This window comes from Hylobates moloch, unplaced genomic scaffold (assembly GCF_009828535.3).
Source record: "Hylobates moloch isolate HMO894 unplaced genomic scaffold, HMol_V3 SCAFFOLD_15, whole genome shotgun sequence".
In the NCBI taxonomy this organism is placed as follows: Eukaryota; Metazoa; Chordata; class Mammalia; order Primates; family Hylobatidae; genus Hylobates; species Hylobates moloch.
The window spans coordinates 1,725,311-1,747,380 of record NW_026652290.1 but is presented as its reverse complement, the minus strand read 5'-3'; the positions used below and the strand labels follow the sequence as shown (position 1 = coordinate 1,747,380).

Here is a 22,070-nt window from a genome sequence, read left to right as displayed (position 1 = left end):
AACAACTTCCGATGCACCACCTTAAGAGCTGTAACACTCACCACGAAGGTCCGGAGTCTCACTTCTGAGCCAGCGAGACCACAAGCCCACCAGAAGGAAGAAATCTGAACACATCTTAACATCAGAAGGAAAACTCCAGATGCGCCACCTTAAGAGCTGTAACACTCACTGCGAGGGTCCGTGGCTTCATTCTTGAAGTTAGTGAGACCAAAAACCCACCAATTCCGGACATATCATGGCTCACTGCAGCCTCAACCTCAGGCTCAAGCCATCCTCCTGAGAGGTGACAGTGTGCTGGCAGTCCTCACAGCCCTCGCTCTTGGCGCCGCCTCTGCCTGGGCTCCCACTTTGGTGGCACTTGAGGAGCCCTTCAGCCCACCGCTGCACTGTGGGAGCCCCTTTCTGGGCTGGCGAAGGCGGGAGCCTGCTCCCTCCGCTTGCAGGGAGGTGTGGAGGGAGAGGCGTGAGCGGGAACCTGGGCTGCACGCGGTGCTTGCGGACCAGCTGGAGTTCCAGGTGGGCGTGGGCTTGGCGGGCCCCGCACTTGGAGCAGCTGGCCAGCCCTGCCAGCCCTGGGCAATGAGGGGCTTGGCACCTGGGCCAGTGGCTCTGGAGAGTGTACTGGGTCCCCCAGCAGTGCCAGCCCACTGGCACTGCGCTCGATTTCTCACCGGGCCTTAGCTGCCTTCCCACAGGGCAGGGCTCGGGACCTGCAGCCCGCCATGCCTGAGCCTCCCACCCCCTTCATGGGCTCCTGTGCGGCCCGAGCCTCCCCAACGAGCACCACCACCTGCTCCACGGCGCCCAGTCCCATTGACCACCCAAGGGCTGAGGAGTGCGAGCGCAGCAGGCAGCTCCACCTGCAGCCCTGGTGCAGGATCCACTGGGTGAAGCCAGCTGGGCTCCTGAGTCTGGTGGAGATGAGGAGAACCTTTATGTCTAGCTCAGGGATTGTAAATACACCAATCAGCACCCTGTGTCTAGCTCAGGGTTTGTGGATGCACCAATCGACACTCTGTGTCTGGCTGCTCTGGTGGGGCCTTGGAGAACCTTTATGTCGATACTCTGTATCTAACTGATCTGATGGGGACGTGGAGAACCTTTATGTCTAGCTCAGGGATGGTAAACGCACCAATCAGCGCCCTGTCAAAACAGACCACTCGGCTCTACCAATCAGCAGGATGTGGGTGGGGCCAGACAAGAGAATAAAAGCAGGCTGCTCGAGCCAGCAGTGGCAACCCGCTTGGGTCACCTTCCACACTGTGGAAGCTTTGTTATTTCACTCTTTGCAATAAATCTTGCTACTGCTCGCTCTTTGGGTCCACACTGCTTTCATGAGCTGCAACACTCACCGCGAAGGTCTGCAGCTTCACTCCTGAAGCCAGCGAGACCATGAGCCCACTGAGAGGAATGAAGAACTCCATACATGCCACCTTAAGAGCTGTAACACTCACTGCTAAGGTCTGCAGCTTCACTCCGGAGCCAGTGAGACCACGAACCCACCAGAAGGAAGAAACTCCGAACACATCCAAACATCAGAAGGAAAAAACTCTGGACATGCCGCCTTTAGAACTGTAACACTCACCGCGAGGGTCCGCGGCTTCATTCTTGAAGTCAGTGAGACCAAGAACCCACCAATTCCGGACACACTCCCATCTCTGCCTCCCGAGTAGCTAGGACAACAGCCACCATGCCTGGCTAATTTAAAAATTTTTTGTAGAGATGGGATCTCCCTCTGTTGTCCAGGCTGATCGCCGGCCTGGGCCTCCCAAAGTGCTGGGATTACAGGCATGAGCCACTGTGTCTACCCATCTTAATTTTTTTTTTTTTTTTTTTCAGTTGGAGTTTTGCTCTTGTACCCCAGGCTGGGGTGCAATGAAGTGATCTTGGCTCACTACAACCCCCGCCTCCCCGGTGCAAGCGATTCTGCTGCCTCAGCCTCCTGAGTAGCTGGGATTACAGGCTTGTGCCACCATGCCTGGCTAATTTTTGCATTTTTAGTAGAGATCGGGTTTTACCATGTTGGTCAGGCTGTTCTCAAACTTCTGACCTTAGGTGATCCACCCACCTCAGCCTCCCAAAGTGCTGGGATTACAGGTGTGAGCCACTGTGCCTGGCCTCATCTTAATCATTTTTATGTGTACAGTTTAGTAGTGTTAAGTACTAAATATTACTATGCGATCATCACCACCATCCATCTCTGTAACTCTTTCATCTCGTAAAACTGGGCCGGGCACTGTGGCTCATGCGTGTAATCCCAGCATTTTGGGAGCTGAAGTGGGAGAATCACTTGAGTCCAGGAGTTGGAGAGCAGCCTGGGCAATATAAAGAGACCCCTCTAAAAAAATTAGCTGAGTACAATGGTGCATGCCTATAGCCCCAGCTACTTGAGAGGCTAAGGAAGGAGGATAGCTTGAGCCCAGAAGGTCAAGGCTACAGTGAGCTGTGATCATGCCATTGCACTCCAACCTGGGCAACAGAGAGAGAGAGACCCTGTCTCAAAACAAAACAAAATGAAAAAACCCCACAAAACTCTATACCCGACAAACCACTCTGCATCCTCTCCTCCCGTAGCCCTTGGGAACTCTCCATTCTTTCTGTCTCCCTGAGTTTGACTATTTTGGAACCTCATGTAAGTGGAATCCCATAGTATTTGTCTTTTTGTGTGTGACTTATTTCACTCAGCATGATGTCTTCAAGGTTTGTCTGTGTTGCAGCATGTGTCAGAAATTCCTTTTTTTTTTTTTTGCGGCAGAGACAGAGTTTCGCTCTGTTGCCCAGGCTTGAGTGCAGTGGTGCAATCTGGACTCAACTGCAACCTCTGCCTCCCTGGTTCAAGCAATTCTCCTGTCTCAGCCTCCTGAGTAGCTGGGACTACAGGTGCACTCCAGCACGCCTGGCTAATTTTTGTATTTTTAGTAGAGACAGGGTTTCACCATATTGGTCAGGCTGGTCTCGAAGTACTGACCTCAGGTGATCTGCCTGCCTTGGCCTCCTAAAGTGCTAAAGTGCTGGGATTACAGGCATGAGCCACAGCACCCAGACATAAATTCCTTCCTTTTTTTTTTTTTTTTGAGATGGAGTCTCGCTCTGTTGCCCAGACTGGAATGCAGTGGCGTGATCTCGGCTTATTGCAACCTCTACCTTCTGAGTTCAAGCAATTCTCCTGCCTCACCACATGCTTCACGGCTTAAAACAACATGGACTTATCATCTTACAGTTCTGGAGGTTGGAGGTCAAAAATGGTCTCTTGAAGGTGTAAATCAAAAATAAAATTCTGGCCGGGTGCGGTGGCTCACGCCTGTAATCTCAGCACTTTGGGAGGCCGAGGCGGGCGGATCATGAGGTCAGGAGATCTAGACCATCGTGGCTAACAGTGAAACCCCATCTCTACTAAAAATAGAAAAAAATTAGCTGGGGGTGGTAGCGGCGCTGCTTGGGAGCTGAGGCAGGAGAATGGCGTGAACCCGGGAGGCAGAGCTTGCAGTGAGCCGAGATCGCGCCACTGCACTCCAGCCTGGGCAACAGAGTGAGACTCCGTCTTAAAAAAACAAAAACAAAAATAAATAAATAAAATAAAATAAAATTCTAAGGTCCCCCCAGCCATCTGAATGGACTCCATCCTCTTTGCCATTATGCCCTCCTCCCTTTTGGAATTCGGGAAAAGCTGACTAACACTGAACATCAACATAGACTTCATCTGATAAGAAACATTCATGATCTACTCTCTATGAAGCCTGCTACCTGGAGGTATCATCTGCATGATAAAACTCTGGTCTCTACAACTTCTTACCATAACCCAGACACTCCTTTCTACTGATAATAACTCTTTCAACCAATTGCCAATCAGAAACATTTTATTTCTTAATTTATTATTTTACTATTATTATTTTTTTCTGAGAGGGAGTCTCGCTCTGTTGTCTAGGCTGGAGTGCAATGGTGTGATCTCGGCTCACTGCACCCTCCACCTCCTGGGTTCAAGAGATTCTCCTGCCTTGGCCTCCTGAGTAACTGGGATTACAGGCATGCGCCACCATACCTGGCTAATTTTTTGTATTTTTAGTAGGGATGGGGTTTCACCATATTGGCCAGGCTGGTCTCGAACTCCCGACCTCAGGTGATCCTCCCGCCTTGGCCTCCCAAAGTGCTGGGATTACAGGCGTGAGTCACCGCGCTGGGCCTAGAAACAATATAAATCTACCTATATCCTGGAAGCCCTCCCCTCCCACTGCTTCACGTCGTCCCGCCTTTCTGAACTGATCCAGTGTATATTTTAAGTGTATCCGATTGATGTCTCATGTCTCCCTAAAATGTATAAAACCACACTGTGCCCTGACCTCCTTGGGCACATGTCGTCAGGACTTCCTGAGGCTGTGTGATGAGCACATCCTTAACCTTGGCAAAATGAACTTTCTAAATGGATTGAGACCTGTCTTGGATCCTTCTGGGCCCACAGAGGCTAAAGTCAAGGTGTTGGCTGGGCTGCGTTCCTTCCAGAGGCTCTGGGGGAGGACCTACCTCCTTTCCTTTTCCAACTTTTGGAGGCTGCCTGGATCCCCCGGCTTGTGGCCTCTTCCTCCGCCTTCAAGGCCAGCGAAATGGCTGGTGGAGTCTTTCTGGTGCTGTCTCACTCTGACATTCTTGTTTTGCCTCCCTCTTCTATATATAAGGATCCTTGTGTAGGAGTGACAGAACCTTCTCTCTCTCTCCTGGAGGTTCAATATTCGAGCCTGAAAAATGCACTCAGCAGGAGACAGATGAGCAGGAGGAAAGACACACATTTATGAGGTGCATGTTCACAGGGGTCACACAGGGTAGGCGCCTCCAAGAAGGACCAGATGGTTGAAGCTTAAATAACATTTTGAGCTACAGAAAGAATTAGGGGCTTGCAGGCTCCTGGAGGGTGGTGGCGACCAGCAATGGAGGGTGAGGGCAGGAGTTCCACTGGGAACAAAGGCATTAGTCTCTCCTCTGGTTAGTGTAGGTTCCAGGCACAAGACAATTGCATTCCTTCTGGAGGAACTTCCCTTAGATAAGGGAAGCTTCAGGAAAGCCCCTCCCTGTACTTTGGGAAAGAAAGGATGGAGACACATGATGGAGACTGGAGAAGGGCAGAGAGACCTCAGTTCTGAGGCTGCTTCTTTAGTTCAAAATACAGCCCTCTGCATCGGTGCATTCCACATCTGCAGATTCAACCAATTGCTAATAGAAAACATTAAAAGACAATCATAACAATACAACATTTACAAATAATACTGGCTAGGCATGGCAGCTCATGCCTGTAATCCCAGCACTTTGGGAGGCTGAGGTGAGTGGATTACTCGAGGTCAGGAGTTTGAGATCAGCCTGGCCAACATGGTGAAACCTCATCTCTACTAAAAATACAAAAATCAGCCAGGCCTGGTAGTGCCTGGCTGTAATCCCAGCTACTTGGGAAGCTGAGGCAGGAGAATCACTTGAACTCGGGAGGCAGAGATTGCAGTGAGCTGGGCGACAAAGTGATACTCGGTCTCCAAATATAAATACAAATTTAAAAATGTAGTACTATTTACATAGCATTTATGTTGTGTTAGGTATTATAAGTAATCTAGAGACGCTGTAAGGTGTATGGGAGGATGTGGTGTACAGATAACATGCAAATATGACATAAGGAGATTGAGCATCCTTAGATTTTGGTACCTGCAGGGGTGCTGCAACCAATCCTGCTTGGATACTGAGGGATGACTGTACTTAGCATGTCAAAGCGCCATATTTTGGGGTGTCATTTTCTGACTTCCAGCACTTGGGGTTACATTAGGCCTGTAACAGTGAAGACACAAAGAACAAACATCACTCCTTCCATTTGTGTTTAAGAGGCCTTTACTCATTCCTGCACGTCTGCTAGGATAATTTTAGAGCACTGAGACAAAATGCAAAACAGCAATCATGTCGTTTTTGAAACTAACTCTGGGATTAAAGGCAAAGTCTGTAAACAACTAGCTATGTTTTGTTGATGGTTTACAGGCACACTGTGACCGGACCAAGGACAAATAAGTTCTCAACCTCTTCTGACCCTCACTGATGTCCAGATGCCTGTGGTCCTTCGTCACCTCTAGATCCCAACGCCCTCCTCTTCCCCATATCCCTTTCCCACAAAAACCCTCTGGCTAGCCTAAAAAATTCGAGTTGTTACTTTTGAACACTAGTTCACCATCTTCCTGGTTTTGCTGGCTTCCTGAATAAACCTGCTTTTTCCTCCCGCCAACCTTACTGCTCATGTCTGGCTTTTGGGTGGCAAGCAGCTGAACCTGGGTTCAGCTGAAGGCCCACCCAGATAATCTAGGATAATCTCTGCTTTTTTTTTTTTTTGAGACAGAGTTTCGCTCTTGCCCAGGGTGGAGTGCAATGGCATGATCTCAGCTCACTGCAACCTCCACCTCCCGGGTTCAAGTGATTCTCCTGCCTCAGTCTCCTGAGTAGCTGGGATTACAGGTATGCGCCACCATGCCTGGCTAATTTTTGTATTTTTAGTAGAGACGGGGTTTCTCCATGTTGGTCAGGCTGGTCTCGAACTCCTGACCTCAAGTGATCCACCCACCTAAGCCTCTCAAAGTGTTGGGATGACAGGTGTGAGCCACCACTCCTGACCTAATCTCTGCATTTTAAACTCAGTTGATTAGCAACCTAATTCTCACAGGTTCTGGGGATTAAGAGGGGGACATCTTTCGGGGCTGATTCTGCTGATCCCATATTTCTGCAGTGATCTGTGGTCTAACCAGAGAAACTGTTCAGAAAGAAAGGGGGTCTGTATTAGTCCATTCTCACATTGCTATAAAGAAACACTGGAGACTGAGTAATTTATAAAGAAAAGAGGTTTAATTGGCTCACTATTCCACAGACTGTACAGGAAGGATGGCTGGGGAGGCCTCAGGAAACTTAAAATCACGGCGGAAGGCAAAGAGGAAGCAGTCGCAGCTTCACGGTAGGAGCACGAGGAAGGTGGCGGGAGGTGCTACACACTTTTAAACAACTGGACCTTGTGAGAACTCACTCACTATCACGGGAACAGCAAGGGGGAAATCTGCCCCCGATCCAGTCACCTCCCACCAGGCTCCTCCTCCAACAGTGGGGATTACAATTTGACATGAGATTTGAGTGGGGACACAAATCCAAACCATATCAGTGTCATTAAAAAAAAAGTTGCCCTGCTAACTTTTTTAATCCCCTGTAAATCTAAATAAAGTAATGATGTGAACATGATAACACATTTAATGATGTGAACATGATAACACATTTAGAGTCCCTGGTTCATTTCCTGGCTGTATTAGTCTGTTTTCACACTGGTATAAAGATACTACCTGAGACTGGGTAATTCATGAAGGAAAGAAGTTTAATTGATTCACAGTTCCATGTGGCTGGGGAGGCCTCAGGAAACTTACAATTAGGGCGGAAGGGGAAGCAGCCATCTTCTTCACAAGGTGGCAGGAGAGAGAAGAATGAGGAATGAAGGGGAAGAGCCCATTATACAACCATCACATCTCATGAGAACGCACTCGCTGTCTCGAAAACAGCATGGGGAAAATCACCTCCAGGATCCAATCACCTCCCACGGGGTTCCTCCCTCAACACCTGAGGATCATGGGGATTACAATTCCAGATGAGATTTGGGTAGGGACACAGAGCATATATCACTGGCATATAGTAGATGCTCAGTAAATGGAATCTCCTGATCATGATAAAGCTTTCACCTGTGTTTCCAGCACTGGGATGGGGCCTACGTGGAGGAGGAGGGCTGCCTGTCTGGTTGGTGCCTGCTTGGCTGGCCACACACACCCCAGACACAGTGGTTACCTTTCCCTCAGAACAGGGCAAGTACAATAGCTCTGCTCGCAGCTCCCACAAACCGTGCGGTAGAATGGCCTCCTGTCATAAATAAAAATGAATCCTAGACGCTGCCTTTCAATCAGAGGATTCGCCTAAATGTTGTGAAACAGAAAGCATAAAATATGCACTGGAGAAGCAGCTCTCCCCACCTGGTGGCCTCTGCACTCGAGGTGGCTGGCGTGTGAGGGCCAGTTGTCCCCGCGCAGTGCCGCTGTTGCTGATTTGTACGCGGTGTCAGTAAATGCTGTTATGACATTATTAATGCTGCACACTCTGGCAAAGGACAATGGCCTATTGCCTCGTAATGTGCTGTGTGCTGCTGCAGTCGGAGCACATTAAATGGGGATTTCAAACATGGGAAACGGCTTGTTTCTCTTCTCCCTCTACTCACCCCAGGCCCCGTCTGTGAGCTCTAAAAACAACCTTGAAGGCTTTGGAAGGTAGGGGTGGCAGTCGAGGCTCTGATGCCCAGTGAGGCTCCAGCGGGACCAGTGAGGGGGTCCAGGGGTCCCTAGGAAGCAGCCCAGCCTTCCCACCCCCAGAATGCACTTAGGAGTGTTGACTTTCCTCGCTGGGGCAGGGAGGTGTCTGGACAGCTTGGCCTGAGGCTTGAGGGTGGTGGGGTAGTTCAGGGAAGCTGCACTTGCCAGCTGGGTGGGCTGGTGGGCTCACTGCTCTGCCCTCCAGTGACACCCGCGGGGGGCCCAGATGGTAGGCCTTCCAGTGGATTTTATTGGTCTTGCACAATGTTCTAAAAATACTGAGCCTACATTTTAAAATTATGCGACTTCACAGGAGAAGCCCAGATTTCTGGCTTTTCTTGAAATAACTGGGCCCACAGTCACAAAACACAAAGGTGGCATGTCCCCTCCGGGGGCTGCAGCCCTTGACGGTCTTTAGCCACGCTGGTCATTTGAACTGGGTCCCCGTAGTGGGTTAAACAGTGTCTTCCCCAATCCATGTCTTCCCAGAACCTCAGACTCTGACCTTATTGGAAATAGAGTCTGCAGATTTAACTAGTTAAGATGAGGTCCTGTAGGATTAGGGTGGGTCCTAAATCAGTGAGTAGTGTCCTTACCAGAGGAGGGATTTTCAGGCACACAGAGATACACCCAGAGAAGGCCAGATGGAGATAAGGCAGAGACTGGAGTAATGTAGCTACAAGCCAAGGGCTGCGTGGGGCTACTAGGAGCTGGGAGAAAAGCCTGGGGTGGTTTATCTCTCAGAGCCTGGAAGAAACAGACCCTATCAACACCTTGATTTCAGACTTCTGGCCTTCAGGAAGCTGAGGCAGGAGGATCGCTTGAGCCCAAGAGATCGAGGCTGCAGTGAGCTACGAGCCCACCACCTCACTCCAGCCTGTGTGACAGTGCGATGCCCTCTTTCTTATAAAATAACAAATAAACAAGGACTGGCATCAGGTGTCCCTGTTTCCAAACCCCTTCCCTTTTCACTGTTTCTTGAGGCTATCAACAGACCCACAGCCAGCCACATGCAGAGCACGACGCACATTCGCCCAGGTGCCCTAAATATAGCACTTCCAGCCCCTCCCCTTGAGCAGGGTGAATGTGAAGAAATAAATTCCAGTTGCCTTAAACCACACAGGTTGTGGTGGTTTGTTGCGATTGCCTGGGAAACACCCCACTCCCCTTCCCTTGTTTCCTGGCCCACCCTCTCAGTATTTTGAGTTTGGACCTCTGAATGGCAGGACTTACCTCACTGCACCCCAATCCCTTCCCCAGAGTCCTCTGCCTGTTTGGACACAGGCCTCTACTGCCTGGCCAGGGAATTCTGCCGACCTGGGCTTCTTCTGACCCCTCCAGCCAGGCCAGCAGGACCCAAGGGCAGGGAGAAGGGCTGGAAATGCTTTTTTGTTTGTTGGTTGGTTGGTTGGTTGGTTTTGAAACGGAGTCTTGCGCCGTTGCCTGGGCTGGAGTGCAGTGGCACAATCTCGGTTCACTGCAACCTCCACCTCCCAGGTTCAAGTGATTCTCCTGCCTCAGCCTCCTGAGTAGCTGAGATTACTGTATTAGTAGAGATGGGGTTTCACCACGTTGGTCAGGCTAGTCTTGAACTCCTGACCTCATGATCTGCCCACCTCGGCCTCCTAAAGTGCTGAGATTATAGGTGTGAGCCACCGCACCTGGCGTTTTTGTTTTGTTTTGTTTTTTCTTTTTTGAGACGGAGTCTTGCACTGTGGCCCAGGCTAGAGTGCAGTGGTGTGATCTCAGCTCACTGCAACCTCCACCTCCCAGGTTCAAGCGATTCTCCTGCCTCAGTCTCCTGAGTAGCTGGGATTACAGTTACCCGCGACCAGGCCCAACTAATTTTTTGTATTTTTAGTAGAGACAGGGTTTCACTATGTCAGCCAGGCTGGTCTCGAATGCCTGACCTTGTGATCCACTCGCCTTGGCCTCCCAAAGTGCTGAGATTACAGGCATGAGCCACCGTGCCCGCCCAGGAAGTGCTATATTTAGGGCACCTGGGTGAATGTGCATCCTAGCCCTGCATTGGCTGGTTGTGGATCTGTTGATAGCTTCAGGAGAGAAATAGTGAAGAGGAATGGGGTTTGGAAATGGGTACACCTATGTCAGTCCTTATTTATTTATTATTTTATAAGAGACGGCGTCACACTGTCACACAGGCTGGAGTGCAGTGGTGAGCTCATAGCTCACTGCAGCCTCGATCTCCTGGGCTCAAGCGATCCTCCTGCCTCAGCTTCCTGAGTAGCTGGGACTGCAGGTGCATGACACCACACCTGGATAAGTTTTAAAGTTTTTGGTAGAGATGGGGTCTCACTATGTTGCTCAGGCTGGTTGTCTCAAGCTCTTGGCTTAGGCATTCCTCCTACCTTAGCCACCCAAAGTGCTGGGATTACAGGTGTGAGTCACGGCGCCTGGCCCACCGTCAGTCCTTGGCCGGGCCCTGCAGCAGGGGCCGCCGTTCCTACTCCCCTGTTCTCCTCTGGCTTGCTTCCAGAGACTCTCCCTCTTCCTCAGGAGGCCACAAGTATTTGTCCAGAACAGTGCTTCCCCACCTTGCCTGTGTCGGCACAACCTGTGGCATTAAAGCACCAACATGCCCAGGTCGCACCTCAGGTACTGGATCAGAATAAGGACAATTTTGCTAAATTCTGCAGGTGATTCTGCTGGAATCTGGGATGAGAACCACCAGTTGATGAGGCAGGATCTTGGGATCTTGGTGTGGGTCCCCCAGAAACAGATGCTGAGAACAGGATTCTGCAAGTGGTTTATTTGGACGGTGACCCCAGGAACATTGACCAGGGAGTGGAAGGAGACGGGAAGGAAGGGAGTGAACACAGGGGCATCACAGGGCTGGCTACACCATGGCTGACTGGAGCTCAAACTTGCTGGGAACCTGGGGGAGCTAGGGGGTAACATGCCGTGGAATATTCCCCTTAGGGAGAGGGAGTGGGGGTGTCTATCCACTGCTTGAGGGCTGCTTCCAGGGTGTTGATCCTTTGTCCAGGGTCCTTTTTTCTTGCCCTTTTATGTTCTAGCATATTCCCATAGCCATTAAGAAAAGTCCTCAGGCAGAGAGTTGAAGGTGTTCTCAGTAATCTGCCTCTTAGCTTGCAGAGGTGACTGCAGTGGGAACCAAGGCGGGGCACAAACAGCATCTGTTCCTGATGGACAGTAACAACAACAATCAGAACCACCATGCTGGAAAGGCTCAGGAGGTCCTGGCAATGGGCTACTTACCTGCATTAAGCGGCTCAATCCTCAGAACAGCTCTACGAAGCAGGTTATAAGGAGCCTTTATAGTTGAGGAAACTGAGGTATGAAGAGGTTATATCCAAGACTGCATGATGTGGGATTCACAGTTTTTCTCCTAATGCCTACAGCACAGTGGAGAGCAAGCAGGACTGTTTACACTGAACTTTACTGCAGACAAGAGGCCAAAAAAAGGGGACAGACTTCAAAAGGGACAGGCAGCTGGACAATCTGGCTTGCAAAATTCCACTGGCTGGCCTAGCACGGTGGCTTGTGCCTGCAATCCCAGCACTTTGGGAGGCCGAGGCAGGCGGGTCACTTGAGGTCAGGAGTTTGAGAGCAGCCTGGCCAACATGGTGAAACCTGTCTCTACTAAAAATACAAAAATTTTGCATTTTTACAGGCATTTATGACAGGTATCGTGGCATGTGCCTGTAATCCCAGCTACACAGGAGGCTGAGGCAGAAGAATCCCTTGAACCCAGGAGGCCGAGTTTGCAGTGAACCGAGATTGCGCCACGGCACTCTAGCCTGGGAAACAGAGTGAGATTCCATCTCAAAAAAAAAAAAAAAAAAAGTCACTGGCTGTCCTCTGCTTGCTTCCCTCCCTGGCCCAAGCCAGCTGTCAAATGGCAGAGAGGCTCTCCCGCTCCAACCTCAAAGTCCAGATCTAAGGGAGTGTGGCCCAGAGGAAGAGGGGAGTACCCTCCCCTACCTTCTAAATTCTGGCTTCTGTGGAGGGTAGGCCACCTCCCCAGATGACCCACACCAGAGGTGGCCATGCCTTCTAGGGAACCCCATCTCCACCACTGAGGAAGAGGCTTCCCCTTTGGCCTAAAATGGCAACCAGATATAAATGCCACCCCCTTGAGAGGTGACAGTGTGCTGGCAGTCCTCACAGCCCTCGCTCGCTCTCGGCGCCTCCTCTGCCTGGGCTCCCACTTTGGCGGCACTTGAGGAGCCCCTCAGCCCACCGCTGCACTGTGGGAGCCCCTTTCTGGGCTGGCCAAGGCGGGAGCCGGCTCCCTCAGCTTGCAGGGAGGTGTGGAGGGAGAGGCGCGAGCGGGAACCGGGGCTGCGCGCGGTGATTGTGGGCCAGCTGGAGTTCCGGGTGGGCGTGGGCTTGGCGGGCCCTGCACTCGGAGCAGCCAGCCGGCCCTGCCAGCCCCGGGCAACGAAGGACTTAGCACCCGGGCCAGCGGCTGCGGAGGGTGTACTGGGTCCCCCAGCAGTGCCAGCCCACCGGCGCTGCACTTGATTTCTCACCGGACCTTAGCTGCCTTCCCACAGGGCAGGGCTCGGGACCTGCAGCCCGCCATGCCAGAGCCTCCCACCCCCTCCATGGGCTCCTGTGTGGCGTGAGCCTTCCCCATGAGCGCCACTCCCTGCTCCACGGCACCCAGTCCCACTGACCACCCAAGGGCTCAGGAGTGCGAGCGCACGGCGCGGGACTGGCAGGCAGCTCCACCTGCAGCCCCGGTGCAGGATCCACTGGGTGAAGCCAGCTGGGCTCCTGAGTCTGGTGGAGATGTGGAGAACCTTTATGTCTAGCTCAGGGATTGTAAATACACCAATCAGCACCCTGTGTCTAGCTCAGGGTCTGTGAATGCACCAATCGACACTGTGTCTAACTGCTCTGGTGGGGCCTTGGAGAACCTTTATGTCTAGCTCAGGGATTGTAAATACACCAATTGGCACTCTGTGTCTAGCTCAAGGTTTGCAGACACACCAATCAGCACCCTGTGTCTAGCTCAGGGTTTGTGAATGCACCAATCAACACTGTGTATCTAGCTGCTCTGGTGGGGCCTTGGAGAACCTTTGTGTGGATACTCTGTATCTAACTGATCTGATGGAGACGTGGTGAACCTTTATGTCTAGCTCAGGGATTGTAAACGCACCAATCAGTGCCCTGTCAGAACAGACCACTCGGCTCTACCAATCAGCAGGACGTGGGTGGGGCCAGATAAGAGAATAAAAGCAGGCTGCCCGAGCCAGCAGTGGCAACCCGCTTGGGTCCCCTTCCACACTGTGGAAGCTTTGTTCTTTCACTCTTTGCCAAGAATCTTGCTACGGCTCACTCTTTGGGTCCACACTGCTTTTATGAGCTGTAACACTCACCACGAAGGTCTGCAGCTTCACTCCTGAGCCAGCGAGACCACGAACCCACCGGGAGGAAGGAAGAACTCCAGACGTGCTGCCTTAAGAACTGTAACACTCGCCGTGAAGGTCTGCAGCTTCACTCCTGAGCCAGTGAGACCACAAACCCACCAGAAGGAAAAAACTCAAACACATCTGAACATCAGAAGGAACAAACTCCAGACGTGCCACCTTAAGAACTGTAACACTCCCCACGAGGATCTGCGGCTTCATTCTTGAAGTCAGTGCGACCAAGAACCCACCAATTCCAGACACACCCCGAGCCTACCTAATGAGAAGAACCCCCAATTAAAAGAGAGACACCCAATCAGAAGGACCATTTCATTCCTTAGTGTAGATATGGCTTATTGCCAGGGTTTGTGGCAGATGTAGGCACCCAGGCATGAGGTGTGATTTAGAGGCCTGGCAGAGACCTCCCTCCAACATCTCCTTAGCCAGCCTGCCACGATGCCCAAATTTCCCGCCACCATTCATCACTCTTCTGCACAAAGGCACGGTCGGCATGTCCTTGTTCAATGCAAATTTGTTACCTAGCCCGTGTAACACATTATATCTGCTAACACCAATTTATCACCCATTTTCACATTAGCAGAGAGCAAGGCAGTGAGATAATGGAACTCAGGATCGGTAAATTTTGATGAAGGAGCAGGAAAAGCAGAGAATGTGAGTCACGGCCAGTGAGTGATGGCCCAGGAAGGGGGCCGGGAGGTGGGCAGGGCAGGCAGCAAGGGGCCTGCGTATGGGGGATTAGAGGGGACCAGGCCCAGCTGGAGGAAAATAAAGTCTCCTCGCATAAGCCAGGCTGCAGCCTCGTAGCCTCAGCTGGGAAGACCCTCAGAGTCATTTGACACATGACTTAGGCTTTGGGCACTTCCCAGGATGGGGTGGTCAGATATGACCTCGGGAAGTTCTTTTGAAGCTGGAGAGCTTTCTTCAGGCTGGCTCTGCGAGCTCCCAGGAGTCTCTGTCTTTTTCTGCAACCACAAACACATCTCCAAAGCCAGGAAGTGCGAGGAGGGGGAGGGGAGGACGCCCAGATGCTAAGAGACGACATGAGATCCTACATGCTTTAGGGTTGCAAGGGGCCTTGGTGAGCTTCTGGTCACTATCATTTCATAGTGGAGACTCTGAGACGTGCACACTTGATCGCCCACTGGCTAGTGGAGGATGTGGGGCTAGAACTCAGTACGCCCCTGTGCCTGGCTCTGGGAGCGGGCCCCAGCACCACAGGCCGAGTTTATACTCAGATCAGTAAGCAAAGAGGAGCCACGGGAGTTTCTGACCAGGGAGGGGCAGAAGATGGGCGTGTGTTGCCAAGTGAAATCGTGGGAAGCGGCTGGTGAGGAAGTCCGTGGAGGCACCTGACAGAAGAGAAGGGCCTCCGCTGGGTGCGCATCTCTTCTGTGCTCTGCGGGAGCCAAAGCAGCTGTCGGCCTTCGGGGCTGGTGGCGCCCTGGGAAGCTGCTTTGCTCAGGGGAAGGAGCAGGGGCCTCCGCCCGCCCGTCCCCGAAGCTGGTCCTCGGCGTCCCAGCCCCGCACGGCCCCGGGCAGGGCGCACAGCGGTGCTGCGGCCACGAGGTGGCGCCGGCGCGCCTTGGAAGGGCAGCTGCCGCTCCCGGGCCGCCCCAGCGCCGCTCGGCCGCCTCCTCCGAGAAACAATGCGGCGCCTCCGGGCGTAGCGCCGCGCGGGGCCGGACGCCGGACACCAGAGCGCGGGCGGCGGAGCGAGCTGGCGGGAGAGCGCGCGGCGGGCGCGGGTTGCCCTCGTCGAGAGCTATGGGCGCGGCGCGGCGCGGGGCCGAGGATCGGCGCGGCCCGGAGGCGCTGGGGACAGGGGCGCGGGCCCGGGGCCGCCTTTAGCCGGCACCGAGGGCGCGGGGCCGGGGATGAGGGCGCCCGCCGCGGGGAGCCCGTCTGCGCGCCGCGGCACCGTCCCGCCCAGCGAGCGAGCCCGAGCAGGCAGACGCGCGGCCGGCGGTCTGGGGGCGCGCCGCCTCCCGGTCCCCAAAATGTGAAGCGGGGAGGGCGGAGACGCAGAGACGGCCCGGCCGGGCGCCCTCGCCGCCCTCCGGCAGCCGCGCCGCTCCCTCCGCTGCCCTCCCAGGCCTGAGCAGCGAGGCCACCGGGCCGCGCGCCCCCAGCTTCGCTTGGACGCGGCTTCGGCCCGCAGAGGATTCGTGGCCCGGACGCGGGGAGAGCTGGGCCCAGGACGGTGCGTCCGGCCTCGCCCGCGGCTGCTCGCACCAACAAGTTTGAACAATGATCACCGTCAATCCCGATGGGAAGATAATGGTCAGAAGATGCCTGGTCACCCTGAGACCCTTTCGGTAAAGTTCCCTCCTGGTTGGTTTTTTCCCCAGGGGGGCGCCGGGTGGAGGTGGGCGAGGTCGGTTCCTGCGAGCGTTCAAGTCCGGGTGGCAGAGGGGGCGGTTCGCGCTTCAACCCCTGGTGATGACCAGTGGGGCTGGGCTGGGGAAACGGATGGCGTTGGGGTTCGGGGTGCGGATGGGGAGGGGTGTGTTATTCGGGGACCTGTCCCGAGTTGGGCAGGGTTGGAGAGGACTCGGGGTGCAGAGGTAAGAATGGGGGGGCAGAAAACCCCCAGGTGGTGGTCCTGGGCCCAGAAAGTCGCCGCAGCCTGCGCGCCCCTTCCTAGCCCCTCAGGGTCCTTCCTCACCCCGCGGACGGTCCCATCCGGGTGGCAAAGTTAGTGTGCGGCGCCTGGGAGCTCCCCCTCCGGTCCTTCCCGTCCCGCCCGTCTGCCCCTAGGTCGGCTACCCCCCAACTCCTCCGCCTGTGCCACCCTCTGCCCCGCCTTTGGTGGCACTGCTCTCCTCTGCACGGGGCTCGGGCCTGGCTCCGACTAGAGGGTCCCGAGATTAGAGCGAGGACCCGCTCATCCCGGGATTCGCCCCCGATCGCAGGCGTCGGAGAGGCGGGGGCAGGGGCGGTGCTGCGGGGCTACGGGGCGGCTGGAGCCGAGGCTGCGGCGGAGCGTGGCGGGCGGGCGGTGGCGAAGGCGACATGCTTCGGGCTGCCAACACCTGGGGGCCCAGGCCAGGCAGGGCTGGGGCCGCGCGGGACTCACTGGACCCAGCCAGGGGCCCCCAGGGCCCAGCGGTGCCGGGGCAGCCCCCTCTCCTCCCAGGCATCCGCGGAGCCGGCCTGCAGCGGGGCGGGGAGGGGGCGCTGCCCGGTGGACGCCCGGCGGGGCCCAAGTGTCACCCCCTGGGTAGCTGGGCAGCGAGGAAGCTGGGGGAGTGACCGCCCCGGCGCAGGGGCCGGACTCGGGACGTTGCCACAGGTGGGCTCCGGGTGCGGGACGGAGCCTGAGAAGGCGGAGCTTGCAGGGACCCTGAACCCTTGCTCTCCAGGTCTCTGCGGGAGCCCCGGTCCCTCCCAGCCCCACTGTGGTCCCTCCCAGCCTCACTGTGGTCCCTCCCAGCCCCACTGTGGTCCCTCCCAGCTCCACTGTGGTCCCTCCCAGCCCCACTGTGGTCCCTCTGTCGGCTCCAGACGCGGATGGGGGCGGGGAGACGGTGGCTCACCTGGAGCCCGCCTCCCAGCACACCAGTCCTGTCTGCTGAGCCGAGGAGGCAGCCCCAGGGGACGGCAGGGGTCAAGCTGGACCGCTGCGGTCCGGGGGTTCAGGAGGCCCGGAGAGCTGGTGCAGGCGGTGGGCGGTGATGAGGGGGCATCGGGAGCCCATGAGAAGCAGGGTGGGAAGCGGGCGTCTCTGGAAAGGGCCTTGATCCTCCAGGGAAGCCCTTGAATCCCTGGCCTGACTGGGAACGCTGGAGGGTCCTCGCCCCTTCTCTTCCGACCCCATCCCGGTCCCGCCCTCCGGGCCGCTGGGTGTTTCCTGGCGCGATTGGAAGCAGCCGCGAGACCCCAGCACCACGGACAGTGCTCGCGCCCCAGGGCTGCTTCCCTGTCTGGTCCTGCCCTGGTTTTCTTTCAGGCCCTTATCTGAAGGCAGGATTGGGGGTAGAGGTGTATGGGTCCCCAAAGTTGTGTAGCTTCACCCCAGGGTCTCCCTGGGCTGCCCGGAGACCCGCAGCCATCAGTGAGTCCCTTCAGTTGAGGTGTGGGGCAGGCACAAATCACAGCACCCCAGCTTATTCATCCTCAAAGGCAGGCTTGGGGTCCTGTTCTCTCTGGTTTTCCCAGGGCTGCTGGCAGGGTCTTTATTCCATAGGTGCCCCTGGAATGTTGCTTGAGTGGATACATGGATGGCTGAAACCATTTTAACTTGAATCCACTCTAAACGGCCCCCAGCTGCCTTGGGGGACATTGAACCCCAGGATGGGGGTCTGGCAGAGGGAGATGCAGATGAGGTGTGTTAGGGGGCTTCAGGTTCTGGGCTGAAGGGGGTAGACACCTTTCTAATAGCAGGGTTGTTGGATCCTGGCAGGCAGCCCAGGTCTCCAGCTCTAAATACAACTCCTTCACTCCCCTGGCCTCTTCCCCAGGGACTAGAGACATGAGTGGGGGAAGTCCGTCCTTGTCCTCAGACTGGGAGGACAAATAGCTGATTTCCCCTGGGATCTCCTTGAGCATGGGACAGCACCTCTCCTGTGCCATGGCCGTGGCTGTTGTCTCCAGAGCCACCTGACTTCCTCCGAGGGACCCCAAGATCTGAGCCCCACCCCCAGGCTTGGTGGAATTCTGTGAGGCACCCTCTGCGCTAAGGGAAGTGTCCCTTGTATGGTCTCGCCTACTGACTCATGTCTCCTGTCCTTCCTGTTGGGGGTGTGGTCTTTGAGTCTCTCCTTGGGGAAGCTCCCAAGCCCCTCTCTGCTTTGGGGTTCTCCTCCTCTCTGCCCAAATCTCTAACAGCTTCCTTTAAGTATGGGCTGGGAATTTTGTTGTGCTTATTTTCTTCTGCAATTATGTGTTTTCTTTAATGGACCAAATTTTAATTAAATACTGCTCTGCCAGTTTCAAATAATGAAGATTAAAATGCATAAAGCAAGTCTTGCATAAAGACACAAACAAGCATGGAACTTGAGGGCGGGGAGTGGAGGGGCAAGGCCCTGAGGTCTCTGGCATGACTTGTGGGACTCTCTCCAGGGAGCCTGACTCCGCACAAGATGGGGTTCCTCACCCTGATCTGGGGTTGGTGGGAGGGCGCCCCTCTCAGCTCTACCAGTTCATCAAGTCCTCTGATAGGTTCAAGGTCCCGGAAGAGTCCCAAGGCTGTGCTGGTGAGCTCAGCTCTCCTGTCTGGGGCCTAGGATTGATGAGGGAAGCAGCAGGACCCTGGGTCTGGACTTGAGGGAGGAAGGGTTCTGTGCCTTCTTCCCTGCTGTCCCCCTGGGGTTACCCCAGAGCCTGGCTCCTGGTGGATAATCAATAACTACGTGTTGAAGGCAGGAACAGGAGTCCTGTTCTGGCCAGCCCTCCCTCTCACCCAGTGTGACAGCACACACACCTATATGACACCCCTTGCACAGGTATGAGGACACCCTGGCCAGTCCGTGGTGCAGGCTGATGACCCTGGGCATGCCTGCCTAGGGGAGATGTGTGTTGGGGGGAGCCTGGGCATGGGCCGTGTGGCCCTGCCCTGGACATCTTACCATCTAGTGGTGGATGTGGATGGGGGTGTTCAAACAAGCTCATAACTGCTGCAGCAAGGCCTCTGCACACCGCACCAAGGGTGGCCTGAGTGATTGATGGGGTCCAGGTGGGCTTTGTCTGGACCAATTCCTTGCCCTCTGGCTGGCCTCGGGCCCTGCTGTGTCCATCACTGGTTCTCAAACTTTAGCATGCAGTGGAATCTTCAGGAGACTTTGCTAAAACAGCTTGCTTGCTCCACCCCAGAGTATCTGATTCAGTAATTTGGGGTCTGGGCCTGGCATTGGCATTTCTAAGGAGTCTCAGGTGATGCTGTCTGCTGGTCTGGGGACCGCACTTTGAGGACGGCAGCTGTTAATGAACCAGCTCTCCCTGGAGGCTAGAGCCCGCCTGCCTCATGCCTAAGTGTGCGTCATTCTGCCTTGTGGTTTTTCGTGTGGCTGGGAGCCAGCATCTCGTAGTTGAGCTCTCTTTATTCTATAGTGGGGGAGCCCTCCTGGGCCTGGAGCTCAGCCCCCATCCTTTCATTCTCCCTTGCTTCCTTCACTCATGCACTCATTCTTAAAGCATTTGTGCAGCCGGTACTTGGTGGAGCGCCAGGGCACGATGGCCCTTCCTGCCCTCCTGACCCACCTCCTTCCTCTCCGCAGGCTTTTTGTCCTGGGCATCGGCTTCTTCACTCTCTGCTTCCTGATGACGTCTCTGGGTGGCCAGTTCTCGGCCCGGCGCCTGGGGGACTCGCCATTCACCATCCGCACAGAAGGTACCTTGATGGGGCAAGGGGAGTGTGAGATGAGTGAGGGTGTTTGTGGGTCAAAGAGGAAGTGCCTCTGAGCCTAGGCCTGTACCTGGCTTTCTGGCCGCCCTGTAGGTGGATGTGAGTGGAGGGGGCCTGGGCTTGGGCTGTATGACCCTCCATGCACTTTGGCTCTGGTCTGGCTGCGGTCATCAGGTTTCCTCTGGCCTGGATTCTCAGGCCAGACTAGGGCCTTTAAGCCAGGGTCTTCCAGGCCTCAGAAGAGGCTGCCAGTGTTGCTTCTTTAGTTGGGTGTCAGGGGTGAGAAGTCTCTGGATATGACACCTGTCTCCTTGAGGCATACATTTCCTCGCCTTTGGCCCAGGCTGTGGCCACGTGGGAACAGGCCTGGCCATGGGCTTAAATGTCTTATCTCTGAGCTCTTGGGACACAGCTCCCTCCCAGGCCCCATCACTCCTTGCCCGCCCGATATTTGCAAGGCAGTGGAATGGAGATCAGAGCATGGGCTTTGAGGGTCTGGTGGGTCTGGGCTTGTATCCTAGTCATCACCTACCAGCTGTGTGCCTTTGGCCGAGTCCCCTGGCTTCCCTACAGAGAAGGACAGCAGTGACCTTCTGCAGAGGTTGGATTGAAGGGGCTCACACGTGGACATTACCCAGCATGGTTGGTGCCACGTGGCACAAGAGTGACCAACTGGGAGCCCTCCTCCTGAAGCTGGGCCCAGCCCCACCTCATCTCACCTAAGGAGGGGTGGGGGTCAGAACTGAGTCCTGCCCACTGTATCATGGGGGTTCTTTTGGTCACTGGTCAAAAGGAGGGACATGGGTTAGTGGGGAAACTGAGACAAGTAGGTTTCTGGAACTGTTCGAGGGCTGTCTCTGTGAGATTCCCCTGCCCCTCTGGGGAAGTCTCTCCTTGAAGTCCACCTTCTTGAACTTGCAGGGCTTGGCTATCTGGCTCCCCTGTTCTCAGCGATGAATATTGTAGACATCCAAAGTTAAATAGGTTGTCATCTGGGTGGGTGCTGAGGGGCTCTTATTATGCCACCTGTCATCTCATCATTAGATTCATTCCTCTGGTTTCACATGCACTTCTTTAAACTCGCAAAAGCTCTCAGAAGGAATCTCACACTTATTAGTCATTCAAGCCTGAGTGTAAGTTAATTTATCCCGTCTCTGACTCGCAGAGATTCCTCAATCTCTGAGCCTCCAAATTTTCCTCTGGTAAATGGGGATGGTAATACCCACTTCCCAGGCTCGTCGCGAGGCTGTGCTAAGATAAAGCACGGGAAGGGGCCTCAGCAGCATCTGTCAAACGGCGAGCACTCCATCAATACTTAATGGATGTGTCGAGTCTGAAATGGGGGCACTGCAGCAAAGCGTGTTTATGAAAGAGGACCAAGGAGGTGCTGGAATGTCTACGTGGGAGAGGCTGAGGATTGAGGTGGGTGGGGCGGGAGGGGGCAGTCATGAAGGTGCACCGGAAGAGTGGCTTGGGGGAGGGCTGGTGAGAAAAGTGGTGCATGGGAAGATAGGGTGTAGACAGAGATTCATCAACTACTTGGCTGCCAGCCCTGGAAAGGAGGTGTGCCTATCTGGGTGGGCTGCTACAGAGGTCTTGAGGAAGCTGAACCCCCAGAAAGGTCAGGGGTCTAAGAGGTGGGAATTAAGGATAGGGGAGAGGAGGGGTTTTTGGCCGGGCTCTGGTTTTTATGCCTATCTCCCTAAGGGGGTTGGAGAGTCAAGGTAACTCACCTCCCCCATGGCTCTTGCCTCATCTGGGCAGGATCAGGCTCAGTGTCCCAGAGTGCAAGGGGTATAGGAGCCCTGCTGTGCTCCGTGCTGTGCAGTTTTGCCTGGGTGTGGGGGTGGGGGTCCAACCCCAGCTGCACGTCTGGGTCTAAAGATGGATGGAACCACATAGGGGAGAGCACTTGCCCAAGGTCATACGATTGGACTAGAGGTGTGTGTGCATTTGTGTGTA

At 54.7% G+C, this 22,070-nt stretch overlaps 2 protein-coding genes across 10 annotated transcripts in view; both read left to right on the top strand.

Moving 5' to 3' along the window:
• MFSD11 (major facilitator superfamily domain containing 11) overlaps positions 1-12,220 on the top strand; it is a 132,203-nt gene extending 119,983 nt beyond the window's left edge. Inside the window, exons 16-18 of one of the 5 annotated variants that reach the window (XR_009210115.1) lie at positions 6,878-6,961; positions 11,456-11,628; positions 11,729-12,216. The gene's annotated coding sequence lies outside the window, so the exon portion shown is untranslated. Of the gene's footprint in view, positions 1-6,877; positions 6,962-11,455 lie in introns of all 5 variants that reach the window. The other 4 variants (XR_009210113.1, XR_009210112.1, XR_009210116.1 and 1 more) reach the window with 4 other exon arrangements.
• Positions 12,221-15,376: 3,156 nt separating this feature from the next.
• The window catches only part of MGAT5B (alpha-1,6-mannosylglycoprotein 6-beta-N-acetylglucosaminyltransferase B), an 84,099-nt gene continuing 77,405 nt past the window's right edge, over positions 15,377-22,070 (top strand). For 2 of the 5 annotated variants that reach the window (XM_032177187.2, XM_032177191.2), the window contains exons 1-2: positions 15,377-16,080; positions 19,981-20,093. In XM_032177187.2, the coding sequence (XP_032033078.1) occupies positions 16,013-16,080; positions 19,981-20,093 (181 nt within the window). In that variant the 5' untranslated portion in view covers positions 15,377-16,012. Of the gene's footprint in view, positions 16,081-19,879; positions 20,094-22,070 lie in introns of those variants that run through there. The other 3 variants (XM_058429021.1, XM_058429020.1, XM_032177188.2) reach the window with 3 other exon arrangements.